General features: G+C 42.7%; 1 protein-coding gene across 2 annotated transcripts in view; it reads left to right on the top strand.

The window, feature by feature from the left end:
- Window positions 1-20,224, top strand: part of RASAL2 (RAS protein activator like 2) — a gene marked incomplete at both ends in the record, with an annotated part of 325,911 nt that overhangs the window by 292,896 nt on the left and 12,791 nt on the right. The window contains 4 exons of one of the 2 annotated variants that reach the window (XM_080699623.1): window positions 672-908; window positions 5,088-5,289; window positions 7,241-7,419; window positions 8,188-9,049. In XM_080699623.1, the coding sequence (XP_080555749.1) occupies window positions 672-908; window positions 5,088-5,289; window positions 7,241-7,419; window positions 8,188-9,049 (1,480 nt within the window). Of the gene's footprint in view, window positions 1-671; window positions 909-5,087; window positions 5,290-7,219; window positions 7,420-8,187; window positions 9,050-20,224 lie in introns of both variants that reach the window. The other variant, XM_080699622.1, reaches the window with a different exon arrangement.

The raw sequence follows: 20,224 nt of genomic DNA, 5'->3' as shown, positions 1-20,224 counted from the left end.
GGCGACCCTCACTTACGGGATTACATCTTGTCATATTAAAGTCATCACAAAGGAAGGACTTAGGGGGAAATTGGAAGTTTTCCCTAGGACATTCTTTCTAGAATTTAAATCTCCATTGTTAATAGAAGTACTTCCAAACTAGCTATCTAAATAATCGTTTTCATAACGTTAGTACTGCTTTGTCTAATACCCAAAAGTATTTTTCTAGCTTTCTAAAATATTTACTAGTGTTGAACAGATGTGTTCATGAACTTTGATCATTGCTGTAGCCCCAGCAACTGGTTGAGATTTTAGATGGTTTCTGATGAAGAGTCTTTAGTGAGATTATGGTGAGCTACATTGAACCAGATGGTTTAGTCAGGAGTCTCATGCTATTTTCCCACATTGCAAAACTAAATTTATACTAATCTACTAATCTAGAGTTTTATAGTTTTCAGTTTCCAGTCTTCATCTGGCCTTCTGTAAATTCTCCAACACCTCTTGGCCATGAATTTGCAAAGCCTCCTCCCAGATGTCTACTAGGTCCTCCTCAGAGCCTGGCCCTAGAGCAGGGGCGTGCCAGGGTGGAGTGGGATCGCGTCTGCAGTCGTGGGTTTGGGCACTTTTACATTTGGAACATTTATTACTCCTCCCCCCTCCTCCTCCCCCTACTCCTTCCTCTTCTTCCTCAGTGTCTTCCCTCGTGAGCTGAAGGAAGTGTTTGCCTCATGGAAACAGCAGTGCCTGAGCCGGGGCAAGCAGGACATCAGCGAACGGCTCATTAGCGCCTCGCTGTTCCTGCGCTTTCTCTGCCCAGCCATTATGTCCCCGAGTCTTTTCAACCTCATGCAGGAGTATCCTGATGACCGCACGTCTCGAACACTCACTCTGATTGCCAAGGTCATTCAGAACCTGGCCAACTTTGCCAAGTAAGTCATCCCGCCTACCATAACCATGCTTAAACCATATAGCTTAAAAAAATTACAGGAAGCTGTGCGTGCGTGCGTGCGTGCGTGCGTGCGTGCGTGCGTGCGTATCAGGAATTGAACCCAGAGGCATTCTACCTCTGTGCTGTACTCCAGCCCTTTTTAAATTTTCTTTGTTTTGTTTTGTTGTTGTTTTGAAACAGGGCCTTGCTAGGTTGCTGAGGCTGGTCTTGTACCTGCAATCCTCCTGTCTCAGACCCCCAAATACTGACATTACAGGTGTGTGCCATCACACCCAGCAAGGCCTAAAATTTAAATAGGATTAAGGGGCCTAATCACTCATGTTACCAGATTTTTATTGTGTTGTCAATAAAAATAACAATAAAAGCCAGGTACATGCCCTGTAATCCCAGTATTTGGGAGGCAGAGGCAAGAGGATAACAGATTCACAGCCAGCCTTAGCAACTTAGTGAGGCCCTCCACAACATAGTGAAACCCTGTTTCAAAATAAAATTGGACAAACCGGCCATGGTGGCCCATACTTGTAATCCCAGTACTTGGGAGGCTGAGGCAGGAGGACTGCAGTTTCCAGATAGCTTCAGCTACTTAGGTCTTTTGCAACTTAGTGAGATCCTGTTTCAAAATAAAAAATAGGGCTGCAGGTGTAGCTTGAAGGTAGAATGCCCCTGAGTTCCATCCCCAGTACCAAAAAAAATAGGGCTGCTCGAGGTACAGCTCAAATGTAATGTTCAGTCCCCAGTGTCACAAAAGAAAGAAAGAAATGAGGAACTTAAATATTAAGTAACCTATAGTACACGCATTTAACGAAATAGAATATTTGTAGCCACTTAAAACAATATTTACAAAGGATAACTAATCCTATGGAAAACAAAGATGTAGTTAAATGAAATGAAAAGAACTAGTACAAAGGGCTGGGATGTAGCTCAGTGGCAAAGCACTTGCATGGCAAGTGTACCGCCCAGGTTCGATCCCCAGTCCAAAAAGACAAAAAAAAGACCCCCTTTAAAGAACTAGTATAAAAAAGATAGGACACAAATCAGTGGCCATGCTATTATTCTAGAAGTATGAGGGAGAACAATCAAATTCCGTAGTTATATTATCTCTGACCACTTGCCTGGTTACTTCTTAAAGACAGTGGTAAGGAGCTGGGCATGGTGGTGCAAACTTGTAATCCCAGTACTTGGGAGGCTGAGACAGGAGGATTGTAGGTTTGTGGCCAGCCTCCGTAACTTAGTAAGGCCCTGTTTCAAAATAAAGAATAAAAAATAGGGCTGGGAGTGTAGCTTGGAGGTAGAATGCCCCTGGGCTCCATCCCTAGCACCACCAAGAAAAAGAAGACAATGTTAAGAAAAATGCAAAAGGCAGGAAGATACTTTAGTGGATGAGACGAAATATGATGCGTGAAATTCATTTAGATCTTAAACTTGAAATTTTTATAAAAATCCTTTGAGCTGGGTATAGTGGCACGTTCCTGTAATCCCAGTAATTGAAAGGCTGAGACAGGAGGAGCACAGGTTCAAAACCGGCCTGAGCAATTTAGCAAGACTCTCAGCAAGTTAGGGAGACCCTGTTTCTTTGTTTTTTTGTTGTTGTTGTTGTTGGGTTTTTTTTTGTGGTACTGGGGTTCCTGGAAGCCCTTCTACCTCCGGGCTACACTCCCAGACCTATTTTTACATTTTTTTATTTGGAAACAGGGTCTCCTAAGCCAGCGCGCGCGGCTGGCTTCGAACCTGCGCGGTCCTCCTGTCTCCGCCTCCCAAGCGCGGGGATGACAAGCGTGTGCCACCACGCCCGGCTGTGAGACCCTGTTTCAAAAAAAAATTTATTTTTAAAGGGCTGGAGGGGTAACTCAATGGTAAATTAATCCTGAATTTAATCTCAAGTAGGGCAAAAAAAAAAGTTATTTGAGGAAAAATTGGTAGAATGTAAATATGGGCTATATATAAGATGATTCGTGAATCATATTTTTAAAAGTGTTAATGTGAAAATGGCATTGGTTTATGTAAGTAATGTTCTTTATTCTCAAAAAATTAGAATGAAGTATGTAGAAGTGATGTCTGTAATTTTATTTAGAATGGTTTAGAAAAAAAATATCCCTGTGTATGTATAAATAGTGAAGGCAGATTTGGCAAAATAGGTGACGTTGTGACATTTCGTTGCAGATGAAAGGTGTATGGGTATTTCTTGTGCATTCTTTCAACTCTTCTGCAGGTTTAAATGTTTTCAGGCGAAAGCCAAAAGCCAAAAGCACTTGCACTTAAATGCAAACAGCAAATATATGTAGGAGCCAAATGGCTCCACCCACTCTCTTCTTTCCACTTTTCATTATTTTCAGCTTTTTCCTCAGTAAATTTATGTTCGTTTCATAACTTACAGAATAATTTTAAGAAGTAATTGGGAAAGAATTCACACTTGCAAAATGAAAGACAGTTGTACTTAATATAGAGGCTTAACTTTCTATTAGCAGTTCATGGAAGAAAATAATTAAAACTTTAATGAAACATTGTTTTCTAATATAAATAGTGTCTTTTTTAAAGTACCCTGTTTTAACTTTGTGTCCTCAGTGTAGAAAGATACATATTTGAGTCTTACACCATGGCTCATACCTGTTATCCCAATACTTCGGAGACTGTGTGGCCAGAGAAGAGCAGACTTGAGGCCAGCCTCAGTAATGTAGCCAGGCCCTCAGCAACTTAGTGAAACCCCGTTTCAAAAGTCAAATAAAGTAAAATAGGGCTGAGGGTGTAGCTCAGAAGTAGAATCCTCATGGGTTCAATCCTCAGTCAGTCACACACACACACACACACACGTACATATTTACCCATATTTGAGCTAATTCTGATAAAAAACCATTTCTAGTTTATTTTAGAATACCTTTTATAGATTTAAATTAGACCCTGTCTAGGCATAGTGGCACAGGCCTCTATTCCCAGTACATTAGAGACTAAGTCATGAGGATTGCAAGTTTGAGACCAGCCTGGGCAACTTAGTTGAGACTCTGTCTCAAAATAAAGAATAAAAAAGGCTGGGGCATATCGGTGGTAGAATCCCCCTAGGTTTATGCCCCAGTACCACCACCAAAAAAAAAAAAAAGAAAGAAAGAAAGAAAAAAAAAAATAGGCCCTGAAGATGGCTAGAATCTGTATAGGCAAAGAAGTTTCTTCAGTAGTGGAAATAAAGAACATGAGCAAAAGCTTGGAGGAGAAAAAGAATACAATAGTCTTTCCTTATCCAAAGTTTTTCTTTCCATAGTTTCAGTTACAGTTGGTCAGCTGTGGTCCAAAAATATTAAATGGGATTTCCAGAAATGTCAGTTTTAAATTTCATGTCATTCTGAGTAGCATGATGAAATCTCATGCTGGCCAGCTCTCTCCCACCCAGGGCATGAATTTTTCCTTCGTTCAACATATACACGCTGTATATGCTACCTTTCCGTTAGTAAGCTTCTTCGTTATCAGATCGATTATCAAAGTATCACGGTGTTTATGCCAAGTAATCCAGAATATAAAAGTAGTGATGCTGAAAATTCAAATATGCAAAGAAAAGCTTTAAGGTCTTCCTTTTCACCTAAAAGGTGGAAGTTTAATAAGTATTTATGTATTGGAATAAGACATAATATATAGAGTTCTGTATTCCATATTTTCAGGAATCCATTGGAGGTTTTAGAATATGTACTATGGATCAGTGGGGGAGATACTGTGCAAAGTATTTGAGAGACTTTGAAAACACTAGCAATATTGAAGTTTAGACTGGTGAGCATTTAATAGGTAAATAAGAACTATACTATAGAGAACCTTAAATACCAGGAAAAAATAAGTGTCTTTAACCTACAGAGAATAGAAAGCTATTCAATTTTTTCTTTTCTTTGTGTTTTGGTATGTATCAAGTAATAAGAAAGTAGGGCTGGAGGTGTAGCTCAGTGGTAAAGCATTTGCCTAGCCTCTGGGAACACTGGGTTCTAGGGTTCTATCCTCAGGACTGCAAAGAGAGGGGGAGGGGGAGGGAGGATGGGTGCTTTAGCCCTTTCATTTACAAAGTAAAATCAGAAGCTATGCCACAAAATTAGAAAGTAATGTGCCTCTGTGTGTGTAAAGTCAAGTCAGAACCGTCCTCAGTCTCTTCTTCAACATGCTCTTCCTCGTTTCTCACCCTCTGCTTCAGGTTTGGTAACAAAGAGGAATACATGGCATTCATGAATGATTTCTTAGAACACGAATGGGGAGGCATGAAACGCTTCCTTCTGGAGATCTCCAACCCAGACACCATCTCAAACACCCCAGGCTTTGACGGTTACATCGATCTGGGCCGAGAACTTTCAGTTTTGCATTCCTTACTGTGGGAAGTAGTTTCCCAACTTGATAAGGTAAAGTCGGCTGAACGAGTAATGAGAAGCGGGAGGTGGAGAACTTGTGCCCCGAGTCGTGGAGAATATCGATGAGGGACCAGAGTCGCCCTTTCTGCTTGGGAAAAGGAGCCTTTTGCCCTAGATATCTAAAAGTAAATGGTCATCATTTCTGAATAAAATAATGTGTTCCACAGCAGTCAAATTCTAGAAAGCTATAAAATGATTAATACATTTTAAAATGATTATCTTAATTAATGAATATATATAAATTTACATATAATACATATCTGAAAAGTTTGTCTAAAACGTAATACCAAATATTGATATGTATTCTTATTCATTGGTAATAGAATGAGATGAAACCTCATCTAGCAATTTCTAAAAAAAAATACAAACTTAGAAATTACTGTTTTTCATGTTTAAATAACTTTTTTCATGAGAGAAAAAACTTTTTTCTAACTATGAATGTTCTTACCTGTCATATTAATAAGTAAATGTAAAGCATGCCAATCATTTCCTTCTGAAGTTTTACAAAAAATAGAATAGATTTTGCAGTAGAAAATAGTTTAGATGTTAGAACAACTTCAAAAAACAAAATTATTTTTCTGTATAAAGATTTGTTTTCTTTCATTTTTCTAGTTATAAAAATGTTGTATTAATCAAAATTAAAGAAAAGGAAAATGTATTAACAAAGATAATTTTCCTGAAGAGACATAACTGGCAGTGTGCCCACTGATACTTAAAGCATGCACAAAACAATAAACTACTTCTTAGTCTCAAGAACCCCCTCTTCACCTTTGGAAATGCTAGCTATGTTTTAAGCTGCAGCTACGTTGAGGGTCAGTTCCTTGGTAGTGAGTCTTGGCTCCACGCTGGAGAGCCTCGAGGGCGTTCTCTCCAGGACACTCACCTGGGGGAGCAGGTGCAAGGTCACTGAGCGTGGAGGAGGCAGTAGTCAGAGGCAGCCACGGACAGCTCGCTGTTGAGAAGGCCGCTGGCCCCATGAGGCGACGCCCTAGAGGACAGAAAGACCCAGGTGGATAAAGCCAGCCAAAAGGTGATTCTTTGTTGAATAACTTTGTTATTCAGTTATCACAGTTATCCTGTAAATAGACCCGGTTACTCAAGCTCATGGTCTTTTTAATAGCTTTGCTGTATAAACACACTTTTCCCTTTTAGTCTCTGTTTCTGGGAAACAGGAGTATACTGAGACATCCCATACAGAGCTCCACCAAGTGCTGTGTGCATGTGTGTCCCTGTCACTCTGAAGAGATTAGGAGATGAGACTGCAGTGCACCATTAAAAGTGTATTTTTAAAAGGAAGGAAGGAGGAAGGATGATAGGTAGGTAGGTGGTCGGTTGTCAACAGCCTACCAAAAACAAAACTTGAAGAAGGTCAGGGCTGCCCAGACTGACCAGGAGAGGACAGGGCTGGCGGTGTCGACGGGCCGCCCCGCCGTGCTGGATCCCTGAATGCACCACCGTCCCCTGCGTCAGCGTGTGCGTCTTTGCTCCCATGATCCTTTTCCTTTGGAAGTCTCACCGCACTAGTCGATCCTCTGGCCTTGAAGTCCTTCTAGTTAGAAGGTGTTTGGTTCTTCTCCTCCCCCTCTCCACCTTGGTCTGTTAACAGCCCAGAGATTTGATTTGCTTTGCATGCTATTTTAGTTGGAATGGCAATAGTTTGGTTGTTTTGAGCATGTCTTTTAATTTTTATTTGCGTAATCCTAATTTCTATTTCCTTTCTTCCCTCAACGTCTCCTGCGCCTTGTGTCGCCTCCTCCATCCATCTCGACGCCATGGTCCCGCTGCTCCATAACAATGCATTATGAACCTGCCACTCTCATTCGCACATACCCACCCTTCCCTCCAACCCACACCCCTCCATGAATGGGCACCGTACCCCCAACAATCTGTGCTGGGTGTCACAATGCCTCTTATCCATCAGGGTGAAAATTCCTTCCTACAGGCGACCGTGGCAAAGCTGGGGCCGCTCCCTCGTGTTCTCGCCGATATCACCAAGTCTCTGACTAATCCCACACCAATCCAACAGCAGCTGAGACGCTTCACTGAGCATAGCTCCAGTCCAAACGTCAGCGGGAGCCTCTCCTCGGGGCTGCAGAAGATATTTGAAGACCCCACTGACAGGTATGAAAGAGTCTGAACTACTGTCATGGAGAAAGATAATGTTTAGGCTTAAGCAGAAATCTGTTGAACTTACTTGTTGAATTTACAACTTTAAAGTCATGAACAAGTGAAGAGAGTCATCTGAGATGAACTAGCTATGTACTTGTTCTAATGTACAAGATCTAGGATAATGTACAAAATCTAGGATATTTTCTAGGATGACGGTATAGAGTTATAGTCAATAAACATAAAATCTGTGTCATGCTTACTGGAAGATTAAGGGCTTTGTGAAATTGATGTTTTTATGTGATGTGGCACTCACAAGTTGGGAGACCCTCAGGTAAAACCATTTTATATCCAGCTGTGTCAGCAGGACTGGTAGATACAACACTGATGCTTACACTCCCCGTTCTGGATTGGCGAGGTTTGTGCCTTTAGCAGGAACCCTTGGGTTATCTGCTCAAAGCTTCTTTTGAAGGTTGAGACAGAACTAATCAAGTATGAATCATAATACCTTGGGAGAGTATAAAACCCAAACAGGAGATTATTGGAATTCTAAGGAAAACTGAAGACCATGATAGAGGTGGATACACAGTGTTATGCTCCACCTTTGAGGGAAAACTAAAATGCTGGCTTTTATTCTAAAACTTGTACTGATGAAATCTGAGTTTCCAAAGAAATCTCAGTATCCACACTGGGCCTGCAAAGAGTTCATATACCCAAATTGAAGAATATTAACTCTGTCGAATTTGCCTCGGGAGTAATTCAAAGTCCTTTCCTTTTCCACAGTGATTTGCATAAACTAAAGTCTCCCAGTCAGGACAATACAGACAGCTATTTCAGAGGGAAGACATTGCTGCTTGTTCAGCAAGCCTCCTCCCAGAGCATGACTTACTCTGAGAAGGACGAGAAGGAAAGTAGCCTTCCTAATGGTCGGAGCATCTCCCTCATGGACCTCCAGGACACTCACGTGGCGCCGGCGGAGCTCCCGTCTGTCATGCTTGATGTGCCTGTGCGCCTGACGGGAAGCCAGCTCTCCATCACCCAGGTGGCCAGCATCAAACACCTGCGGGAAAGTCAGAGCACCCCCCAGAGCGCGCCCCAAGTGAGAAGGCCCCTGCACCCGGCCTTGACCCAGCCGGGAGGTCTGCAGCCCTTGTCCTTCCAGAACCCCGTCTACCACCTCAATAACCCCATCCCAGCAATGCCAAAGGCCTCCGTCGACTCCAGTTTGGAAAACCTAAGCACTGCCAGTTCTCGAAGCCAAAGTAACAGTGAAGACTTCAAACTCAGCGGCCCCAGCAACAGTAGCATGGAGGACTTCACCAAGCGGAGCACCCAGAGTGAAGACTTCTCCAGGAGGCACGCAGTGCCAGACAGACACATACCTCTCGCCCTGCCACGGCAGAACAGTACTGGGCAGGCTCAGATCCGGAAAATGGACCAGGCTGGGCTAGGGGCCCGAGCCAAAGCGCCCCCGTCCCTGCCCCACAGCGCTTCCTTGCGGAGCACTGGAAGCATGTCCGTGGCCTCTGCTGCCCTGGTGGCCGAACCTGTGCAGAATGGGAGCCGGTCCCGACAGCAGTCCTCTTCCTCCAGAGAGAGCCCTGTCCCCAAAGTGCGAGCAATCCAGAGACAGCAGACGCAGCAGGTAGGAATGGGCTGGAGGGGTTGGGCTTCTGCTCACTGCAGCTGTTTCCATGGCTCTTTATATATATAAATTATTGGGAGGGAGGATCACTGGCAAATCCGGTTGCTAACAAGGTTTCCCTTAAGAATGTTGTCTGCTGGGCATGGTGGCGCACACTTGTAATCCCTGCGCTTGGGAGACTGAGACAGGAGGATCACAGGTTCTTGGCCAGATTCCACAACTTAGTGAGACTCTTTTTCAGAAATTAAAAAAAAAAATTCTGCAAGCTGGGAATGGTGGCACACCTCTATCATTCTAGTATCCAGAGGCTGAGACAGGAGGATTGCAGATTCGAGACCAACCGCCACAACTACGTGAGACCTGGTTTCAAAATATAGATAGATAGATAAATAATAAATAAATAAAAAGCTTGGTATAGTAGCCTGGAAATAGAATACCCCTGGGCTCAATCCTCAGATTAAAAAATATATATATTTTTTCTGCAACCTTTAAATGGAAAGAAGAAATGGGCAGTTCGGGAGACTCCAGCCAAGGGAGACAGCAGCCTGTCACCTGCCTCAGCACCTTAGGAGCCTCTCACACACCCGGGGCTCCCTCCATAGGCAGGGGAGCCGCTGCTCAGCGGGCACTCAGATCTGTGGTGGCAAAGGTGCTCTCGCGCACTTAAACGAGGAACTCCGTAGGCAAAGTCAGCGACACTTGGGGAATCTGGAAGCTCTCCCTTTGTGGTTTTTTCCTTAAGCTTCCAGAATAAAGTTTTGCATTTTGAGCTAAGAATGTAAGGTAACTGCTCCTCACTCACCCCCCAACTCCCTTGAGAAATGCCAAATCCCGCCTGCCTTTTCCTGGAAATGGCTAGGAAAATAAACAATTGAACGCCTATGGAGGCAAAGTAAAGAAGAGGGTAAAAAAATAGAAGCACGCGTGGCCAGCAAGCATTGATGGCCCCGGCCCGTACAGTGCTGTTGGCCTACACGCACCATGCCGGGCCGAGTGGACAATTGTCACTTTCTTTTTTCTTATTTGTATGCCAAGAATTTAACCATTCCTTTCTTGAATATTACGTTTCGAGGCACTGAGCATATTTTACCCTTTGAATGAACTCATAACCTTAGCAAATGTGTGTGTGTTACCTAAAAATATTTCTTCCTTAAAAGTGTTATATTCATTGAATTTTTGAAACCTCACTATCCTTTATAAGTACCAGGGAGTCTTATGAGTAAAAAGACTCTATGACAAATGGTTTTCTGCAGCAGAGTAACTGGGCAGGGGGACTCCAGTAGAATCCCAGTGTACCTCGTTAGTGGGATTACATTTTTATGAGGAAGTACTCACTTGACAGCTTCTGCCTTCACTCCTTGCTCTCACATTGATAACTCTTTAAAGACAAAAATTACAACACTTACAGAACCCTTGATACAGAAGCAAAGGAAGAGGATAAAAAGCAGGACTAAGCCAGGCGTGAGTCGGGAGGCTAAGACAGGAGGATCATGGTTTCAAGAATAGCTTCAGCAACCTAGCAAGACCCTATTTAAAAAAAAAAAAAAAGCACTTTTTTTAATGTGCGGGGGGTAAAGCTCAGAGGTCAAATGCCCTGAGTTCAATCACCCAGTAACCAAAAATAAAATAAAATTGGCCAAGTTAAGCTATTCCTGGAACACACTTCCTTGGCACAACCTCCTAGTTGGTCGTTATATCCTGAGAAATTTAAGAAATAAACTTTTTCTTTACCCTTAATATTTTTATTTTGTTATATTCCCCCAAATTTTACCAATTCATTGATTAAATAGCGCTTTCACCTAAAGAAAAGAAATATATATTTCTGTGCATCTTTTATCTATATTATATACACATTTTATTTATAAATGTATATTATTCATACATGTATATACATATGATTTTTGTGTTAGAAAGCTGTCGATCACTCCCACCTTATTGTGAATTAGTTTCTTCACATTGTTTTTGTGTTAGCCTAACAGCAACTACTTTCAAAGAATTTAAACCCTATTGGGAGGAGAAAAGAAACATAAGTAACTTTAAAGGTGAAGTGTCCTGTGGGCATGAACATTTACTCGGGGTTTAGGGCAGCAGGAGGACGTTAAAAACGGGATAGGAAGTAGATAACAGCAGACTGGCAAAGAGAGAAAGGACAGAGGAAAGGGCCTTTCTGCTTTTCAAAAGTTAGCTTAGAACGCCGGGCGTGGTGGCGCACGCTTGTAATCCCCGCGCTTGGGAGGCGGAGACAGGAGGATCGCGCAGGTTCGAAGCCAGCCGTGCTGGCGTAAGAGACCCTGTTTCAAAAATATAAAATAGGTCTGGGAGTGTAGCCCGGAGGAAGGAGGGCTTCCAGGAACCCCAGTACCACCAAAAAAAAAAAAAAAAAAAAAAAAAAAAAAGTTAGCTTAGAGCTGGGGCATAGTGTAAGCCCTGTACTTGGGAGCTGAGACAGGAAGATCACAGGTCCGTGGCCAGCCTCAGCTACTTAGGCCTGGTTTCAAAGCAAAAATAAAAATAGGGCTGGAGATGTAGCTTAGAGGTAAAATGCCAGGGGTTCAATTCCCAGTACCGCAAAACAAATAGATGAATGAATGAATGAATGAATGAATGAATGATTTTTTCTTTCAGCCATTTATTTCCTTTTATTTACAGTTTGTGTCCAATGCAAATCAATTCTGTAACATGAGAAGTTACTATGACTCAAAGCATAAATACACAAACACAATATACAATCCAAATAGATGTGCAGCATTCAGGTTTGAAGCAGAGAGGGGCGTTCATTCACACACACAGTAGCTTCAGATCTGTTTGTTCCCATGTAGGTTTTCTAGAGATGAAAAAAATACCTTTGGTTATCAACACTACTGTGGCCATATTAGATACTGGAACCTGTAAGCATCAGTGTGTGACCATGCGAACAAAAGGTTTCAGGAAGTGTCTATTTTTAAAAGGCTCCTGTGTATCGAGACAGTTGCAAAAGATTTACAGCAGAATCAAGCCCACATTTAGGCTCAAGAACAGGTTCTAACAACCTAAAACTATTGACTGATAACAGAAAAGTGTTCCAAATGTGGTTATTCTGATCCAGAGTTTTTTTTTTTTTAAAGTATTTACAGAAAGAGTATAAAAACTTTGTGAATTTAATGCAGTTAGCTTTCAGTCTTCGCCTTCCGAATGCTTGACTTACAGTTTTGGCTCCTTCATATATTTGTCTTCTAATCTCAAGATTCGTGATTTTACCTTCAAAACAGATGCAGAAATAAAAAGCAGCATTCTGAAATAAATTGGGGTTGGTGCAGTCCTACTCTTTGGAATCGGTTTAGCTAAATGAATCTGGCGCTCTCGTTGAATGGAAACGAGAGATGGGACTGACTTGCCCGGCGTCTGGCTTTGTAAGGCTGTATAAGCAACACCATTCGCTATGGTGCTCGGTTGCAGGATGATTCCAATCCATCGTCACCCCGGCACCCCGGCACATGTCAACTACTACAGCAAAGTTCAGACAATGTCAAACCCAAAGCCGCAGAGGAGGAAGAGTTCAGTTTCCAGAAGAACAAGTGATAGCTTAACAATGTGAAACTTTATCTAGATAGAGTATATTGGCATTAAATTAGTACTGCAAAACAATGCACTGAGGATTTACAGTAACACCTGGAATTCCTTCTAAAGCACATATAAACAGAACAGGGAAGCTCTTCATATTACCTAAGGTTTTATGGCCTTAACAGACTTAACCAAATGAAAACCGAACCTCCATTCCACATTGCATCATTTAGATAAAAATCTATTCTCGTTTTCAGAATTTTAAGTGTCTGTATTTCTTATGCCACATTCAAGGATATCCTGTCTCAATTTGGGATGTTATCTCTTTATATCTTGCACACGAACTCCAGCAGATTTAGTATTGGCTTTCAGTGTCTGTGAAACCCTTTCAAATGTCTTTCAACCAAATTTTGAATTCTCAACATATCTCTGTCAATAAAGTAAGGTATGGAATTAGTAGATTTGATGTAGACCTGCTTCTTCCTTGACACTCAGGCTTCTGGTCGCCATTTGGGTTGGGTTTAGAAGATGGGGAAGCAGAGGCGTTTCTTGGCCCGAGTCTCTAGCAGTAGAGATGCAGAAGACGGAACGACCACAAGGAGGCCGGCTGTCGACCGCAGGGCGCTGCCACCTGCGCTGGGGGGGCGTGAGTTGAATTTGGGGCAGCAGAGGTAGTCTCTGAGGAGTTACTTGAAAGCGTCACAAAGGTGGTTTGGTTTGAATAAATGTGGGGAGGAGCAGTGCCAGCAGCAGCAGCCCCAGCCTGGCCACCATCACTCGACCCATGTCCGCGCAGCGCAGTGTCCCACAGGATGCGGGTGCGAAAGGAGAGGCGGCTCCGGGAGGGCGCGGCGAGGTCGAATAAATATTTTTTTTAAAAGTTGACTTAGTCCAGCCCTGGAAAGAAAGGAAAATTAAAATTCTCCTCTGTCACTTCCGCCTTCCTGTTTCTCCTGTATCGTGTACCCCTTAATTCCCAGGCCCATGGCTCATGCTGATTGGTTATAAATATTAGAAATGAATAGCCTTTTGTATGCTCGGCTGGAACAAATCATCATTTACATTTTTACTATAGGGAAATGTAATACCTATCACATAAGCACAGAATGCATGCATCTGTTAGTAAATACAAGCCTACTTGGATGGATGGGTGGATGGATGGACGGACGGACAGACGGACGGACAGATGAGGAGAAACGCATACCATCCTGAAAAACTGATTTAAAAATTGAGTTTCGTGTCACAACCATTGAGTTAGGGAATATCTGCATTTTACTGACATGGAGTGGGGCACAGCTAACAGTGAGACGACCTAGCACAACTTGTGATATTTATTTTGTTGACGCCTGTGCTGATAACTGAAACAAAAATCACTGTATTTTGATTGCTCAACTGCCTGCCTTTTTCTACCCAGATGGTTCATTCTTTTGAACTTATGTTGTTTTCTTTTTATTCCTTATCTTGTCGTTTCTTGCTTATGTTTCTCATCTCACTCCCATGAAGCCTCTAAAGTTCTATATAATCAGCACATTTTTTAAGGCAAATTCCTTTACATATTTTAATTGCAAATTGTGTTGGGGAATTCTTCTCTCCTCAGAACTTGAGGATTTCTATGTAGGGATTGTTCTCTGGGCGTCTGTAATTATCAGTGGCTTTGTCCCCTGCAAATTCCATTTGTATCTTAGCACAGAGGAGAGGGCATTGTTGGCAGTGTGGGTGACTCCCGTCATCTCCAAATAGTGAGTAGGAGAGAAAGAAAATCCTAGTGAAGTCATTTACAGAGGGAAGAATTTTTTCAAGAAAACTTTTAATATTTTGAACCTGGTAGGCCTCTGTTTGGATTTCTTTCTCGTTTCTCTTTTTATTTTTCACATATCATGCACTCTAGTAGGGCTTGTTCATTTCTGAGGTATGAGTCGGTCAGGTTTACCGTGCCCCTAACAGTAGACCTTTTAAAGCAGGTGTCCGAGAAGCCCATCAGTATAACACACTTCTCACATTTGGATTTGTTGAATGTCTGTCTGATCACTTCTTAAGAATGCTGAGCTCACTTGTGAATTTAGACAGCCCTTTCTTTGCTGTTGATAGAGGAAGTGTTATTCATTTATGAGAGCCTACTCCAGACGACGACGAAGCTGAAACCAGCGAGTGTTGTTTACACCTAATAAATGCTGGCTAGCAAGGGACAGGGAGCTGGCCTGCTGTCAGCCGTCCCAGATCGCCAGGCTATGACTAATGGTAGTATCAGTGAAACTGCTGTGTCAGGCCCTCTGCCCCAAAGCATTGTTACTTTTCCCAGGGAAGCATTCTACAGCCTCATCTCAAAAGGGAGAGATTCCTGATGGGAATGCCTACTCTTTTCTTCTTTTTTATCTTTTATTTTCTTTAATGTATCATTTTGAAAGTCAGTGGATACAAATTCGCTTTCTAAGGCTGAAGCTGAAGCTATGCAAGATGGGCTTGCCAGCCTCAATTCCTTTGACCACCACCTAGAGATGTTAACTTTTACTACGTGGCCAGCTCATAAAGGGGATGGAACAAGCACAGAAGAAAACTGCTTCCCAAGGACTAGAGGACAGACAGTGTCCTCCTAATAATCAACTGTACATTAGTTATGAATTCTAAAGAGAGCCCAGAGTGTTCATAAATAAACCGAATTTCACAAGTATCTGGAGCGTGCTTAACTAATCATCACCATTCAAAAGAACTATATGAGCTGGGCGTGGTGCCTTACTCCTATAACCAGCTACTCAGGAGGCTGAGGCAGGAAGGATTGCAAGTTCAGGACCAGACTGGGCAACTTCTTGAAACTCTGTCTCAAAATTTAAAAATAAAAATGATAAGGCCTGGGGATGAGCCAGGCATGGTAGCGCTTGCCTGTAATCCCAGTTTTTAGGAGGCTAACATAGGAGGACCCCACGCTCATCAGCTTCAGCAACTTAATGAGACCTTGTTTTAAAAAAAAAAAAAAATGAAGTTGGGTATGGTGGCTCACGAATGTAGCCCTGGTACTTGGATGACTGAGACAGGAGGGTTGCAGGTTTGAGGACACCCTCAGCAAGCAGTGAGACTCTCCTTAACCTACCAAGACTCTCTTTCAAAATAAAATAAAAAGTTTTTTACCCCAATATGATGTATAAATATAATGCACCAATAAAAATTTAAAAAATAAAATAAATAAAATAAAATAAAGATGGGCCTCGGAGGGAGGGGCTCAGAGGTACATTGCCCCTGAGTTCAATCTTAAGTACTGCAAAAAGAAAAAATATAATCGGTATGATATAATGCCATTATATTGGTTGAATAATTGGAACCAATTATAAGACTGGCACGCTTGAGGCCAAAAGAAAAACTATCAAAGACAGTGTATATTTTTATATCAAGCATGTATTATAACAATTTTGAAACAGAAATCACCTCTGTTTTTCTTCAGTCTAATATAGGTACTTTTGATTTATTTAATAGTGCTTTCTAGTCTCTTTATAATTTTATAAAGACATAATGAATAAATAGAAGGGATAGTTAATATTGGTCTCATTTATTTAGTAATTTTTATTTTGTTATTTGGTGCTTTTTGTTTGATACTGAGTTGAAGAATTGTTTGTTACTGGGTTGGGAATTGAACCTAGGGGCATTCTTCCTCTGGGCTATACCCCCATCCCAGGTTTTTTTTGTTGTTGTTTGTTTTTGTTTTTGTTTTAAACAGATTCTCCCTAATGCTGTGGCTGATCTTGAACCTGTGATCATTTTCAGCCTCCCAGCTTCCGGGATTATAGGTGTGTGCCTATGCCTGGCTCTTTTGTTATTTTGACCACGTACTGAATGTCAGACAAGTGGTAAGATATATCAAGCTGAAAATAAGATTCAACCAATAAAAAGGTAGAGACCGGCAGTGCTGACTTCCCATTCTACAGTCCCTTATAACCCATGGAACGTGAGCTAGCTATAGGATACAGTAGCAATCCCTGCCACCTGTGGGCTGAACCAGCCCTGTGTTTACATCTCAACAGTAAAGCCCAGATTCCCTACCTGGTGAGCGCTCCCTGTTGCTCCTGTCTGCAGGGAGGGCAGTGCTGGGGCAGCACCCAGGAGCGCTGTGCCGAGGCGCTGCATCCTTAGCCTTTCGGTTTTCTACTTGGAGATTGCGTCTCACTAAATTGCCCAGGCTTGTGCCCTGTGCCTCAGCCTCCCAAGTACTGGATTACAGCTATGCACGCCACGCCCGGCGTGTCCTTGTTCTAATATGCTTTTAGGGGCTAAGGTCTTAGTTCTTAGGAATACCCTTAGTTTGCAGGGCATTTATAGACAATAAAGTTACCTATAACAAATCGCTGTAGATAAAGCAAGTTAATTCAGACAACACCTCACTAGCCATATGAGGCAGAAAGCTATCAAATTAGCTGCTTGGAGTAATAATTCCTAATGCTAAAATAGCTACTTTATCTCAACTGCTATTGAACTGCTATTGCTTTCAGTCAAACAGCTTTTCTGTGCCCTGTGTGTTAAAGTGATAAGACTGTTAAACTAAAAGGGCATTTGTGTCCTTTAACTGTCGACTTTCTACTAATGTTTTAAGACTCAATGCTCTGCTCTTTGTGCCTTTCAGGTGCACGTGTAACAAAAACCGGAGCCCCCGTTCCTACTTCCCTTTACCAATACAGAAACAATCCAGCAGGGGGCGCTGCGGCGTGACTGAGTGGCAGGCACCGCGCAGGTGCCAAGCTCTTTCCCAGACTTTTTCCCATAGTAACTTTTGACTTTTCCTGTAGTAATTTTTGACATGGATAGTTATGTTTTATAGATGATAATACATCCTGTAGGTCAGTGTTCGCAGAGAGTGACATTCAAAAGTATTCAAGTATACACAAGGTGTTTATTTGATTGTATTGGGCTGGAAAACTAGGGATTTAGCCCCGTGGTAGAACACTTGTTTAGCATGTTCAAGGCCTTGGATCCAATCTCCAGTATTGCTAAATCGTCGTCATCATCATTATCATCACCATCATCATGTAATTGTGTTGCTACATAATAGAAAAATATATAGCTATCAGTATATAAATATATCTATAGATATATAAAACATATACAGAACATCAAACTCATGATTGTACCAGTACTGCTTAGCCCATGGGCTTAGCTAACTAGAAATGGCCGCCACCTAGGTAAGAAGAGGCTGCTTTCCCTGGGTTGGGGTCCTTTTTCCTTGAACAGTAGGCACCCTCCTGTCCCCACAGAGCTGTGGGGCAGGCCCCAGTGCTGCTCCACTGGGGCGGGGCTCTGCTCTGTCCTCTGTGTGGACCTGGCACCGTGGCCTGTGGTTTCCCGCTTTCTCTTGTTACCTTAAGCCCTGCTTGCTGTCCCTGGCTTCTGAACACTGCCTTTGCCATTCACCCCACGAGGTCACCAAGAAGGCCTCCAGGGCTCTGGTGGGAAGTGCCCAGCGGCCCGTGTCAGCCCGTCCCTCAGCTCGCATCCATCTAGAGTAGAAAGGAAAAGTCAAGAAACACAGTGAGGTGCTGATGCCGATAAAACCAAACTGCCTTGTTGGTAGATGTCGCTCATTCCCTGCATCCTTATGAATTAAAATGAAAATCAACAAACAATATGTTAGTCATAAGGTAGATGTGACGAAAATAAAATAATATACAAATAAATGTATAAGAAACACATCTATAACCACGGTGGAGGTGGAGACAGTTTTAGTACTAAGTGTACAGAAGCTTAAGACATATCGATAGGTAAATAGTGGCCATAGAGAACAAATTTCTATACTCTCATCCACGGTTTGCACGTGTGTGTTTGTATGTGTTTGTACACTTGTACTTGGACAAACTACACATCAACTCTCAGGCATGAAGCCCTCATTATCGATACCTATCCATAATCTCTATATCAGCCAAACAGGTTCCTCTTCAAACCTTTACGAAATACCCTCAGATAACTTTTGTGTGCATAGTCTTGAAGTGTCTCCCAGCCCAGCTCTAATAATGCTTTAGTCTCTGCAGAAATCTTTTTCATCCACTCTCGAGATCATCAAAATACCCTCTTGTTAGCTGGATGTGGTGGCGCACGCTTGTAATCCCAGTACTGGGGAGGCTGAGTCAGGAGGATCCATAGGTTCAAGGACAGCCTCAGCAAGTTGTGAGACCCTCGTCAACCTATTGAAATCCTGTTTCAAAATTTAAAAGAATAGAGCTGGGTGTGTAGCTAGGAGATAGATGCCCCCCAGGTCCAATCCCTGTACCACAAAAACAAAATCCCCCCTCTCTTGAACTTCCTAGAGTATAACTGAGTTCTAACCCAGAACTATTTAAAGATTCTTAAGGTGTAAGGCTCTGTGTGGGAAAGAACATTTTCTTCAACTATGAAATTATGGGATGGTGGGTCCTCAAAATTACAAGTCCCTTTTCATTATGAAAGACCAGCTCATAACATGCCGTGCCTGCCGGCCCTCTCCTGTCTCTTCCTCTGCTCTTTCCTCCCCCCTTTCACACTTTGACTCTCGTTTTCGCTCTCTTCCTCTCTGGCAAGCCAGAGGGAGGAAAAATGCCTATTTCCCAAACTGTTTGTGGAAAAAACACTAGTGTTCAATAGCCTAATATAAACTGTAACATCCAGTCCTAGTTTTCAAAACATAAATATAGCAGCGACTCACACGTAACCTCTGTAGCACTCTCAAGTTGCTGAAAAGCTCCCACATGCAGGACCTTATTCAGTCCTTAAAATCCCCTGCGAAAAGCTGGGCGTGGTGGTGCACACTTGTAATCCCCGCACTTGGGAGGCTGAGACAGGAGGATCGCACAGGTTCGAAGCCAGCCTCAGCTACTTAGTGAGGCTCTCAGCAACTTAGTGAGACCCTGTTTCCAGATAAAATATAAAACAGGTCTGGGAGCGTAGCCCAGAGGTAGAAAGCCTCTGGGTTCCACCCCCAGTACCACCAAAAAAAAAAAAAAATCCCCTGTGAAGTGACTGTTGGCGTGTATGGAGACAAAGAAAACACGGCCTGACCGCAGGAAACTGGCTTTAGGAATAAACCCTGGAAGGAAGCGTCTGACCAGGGAGAGAGCCCACCAGTCAGAAGCCACCTCCTTAAGGGCAAGACAGGGAGTGCGGTCAGGAGCGGTCGTGTGGCCGCTGGGCGTGTGCTGGGGCCAGGGCCTCTCGGGACAGAGCAATGGCAGAGGATGCTTTCTCAATTTGTTTCTTTGTTCTCGGCCCTCCTCCGACATGACTTCATGTCCAGACCTCACAGTCAGACCTCCGTGCCCACAGTGATCAGGATGGTGTGGATGGTGCAGGGGATGGCGGTGATAATGAGGAGGAGAAGGATATCCATAGTCAGTAGATTTGAAAAGTAATACTTAAGAAATTGAGAGCTTCAGCTACTAATCATCAGGGTTGAGCCTCAAGGCCAGTGTTTATTTATATTGGAAAAAGACAGTTTATCGTTACCTAACTGGGTACAAATATGCCTTAGACTATCCAGTATCCGTTGTTTTCATCCCATATCTGGTCCAAAGCATGGACTCCTGAACGGTCTTGGCCATCAGGAAGCCAGTGTTCTGTAAAAATAACCAGTCTCACTTGTTCTTCTCCTTCTCTAAACGGTTGATGTGAAAACCATTCTGGCATATA

The sequence above is a fragment of the Muscardinus avellanarius genome (genome assembly GCF_963383645.1).
Source record: "Muscardinus avellanarius genome assembly, chromosome: 7".
NCBI classification, from domain to species: domain Eukaryota; kingdom Metazoa; phylum Chordata; class Mammalia; order Rodentia; family Gliridae; genus Muscardinus; species Muscardinus avellanarius.
Note: the sequence above shows the minus strand (reverse complement) of the source record. Positions and strands in the feature narration are given on the sequence as shown.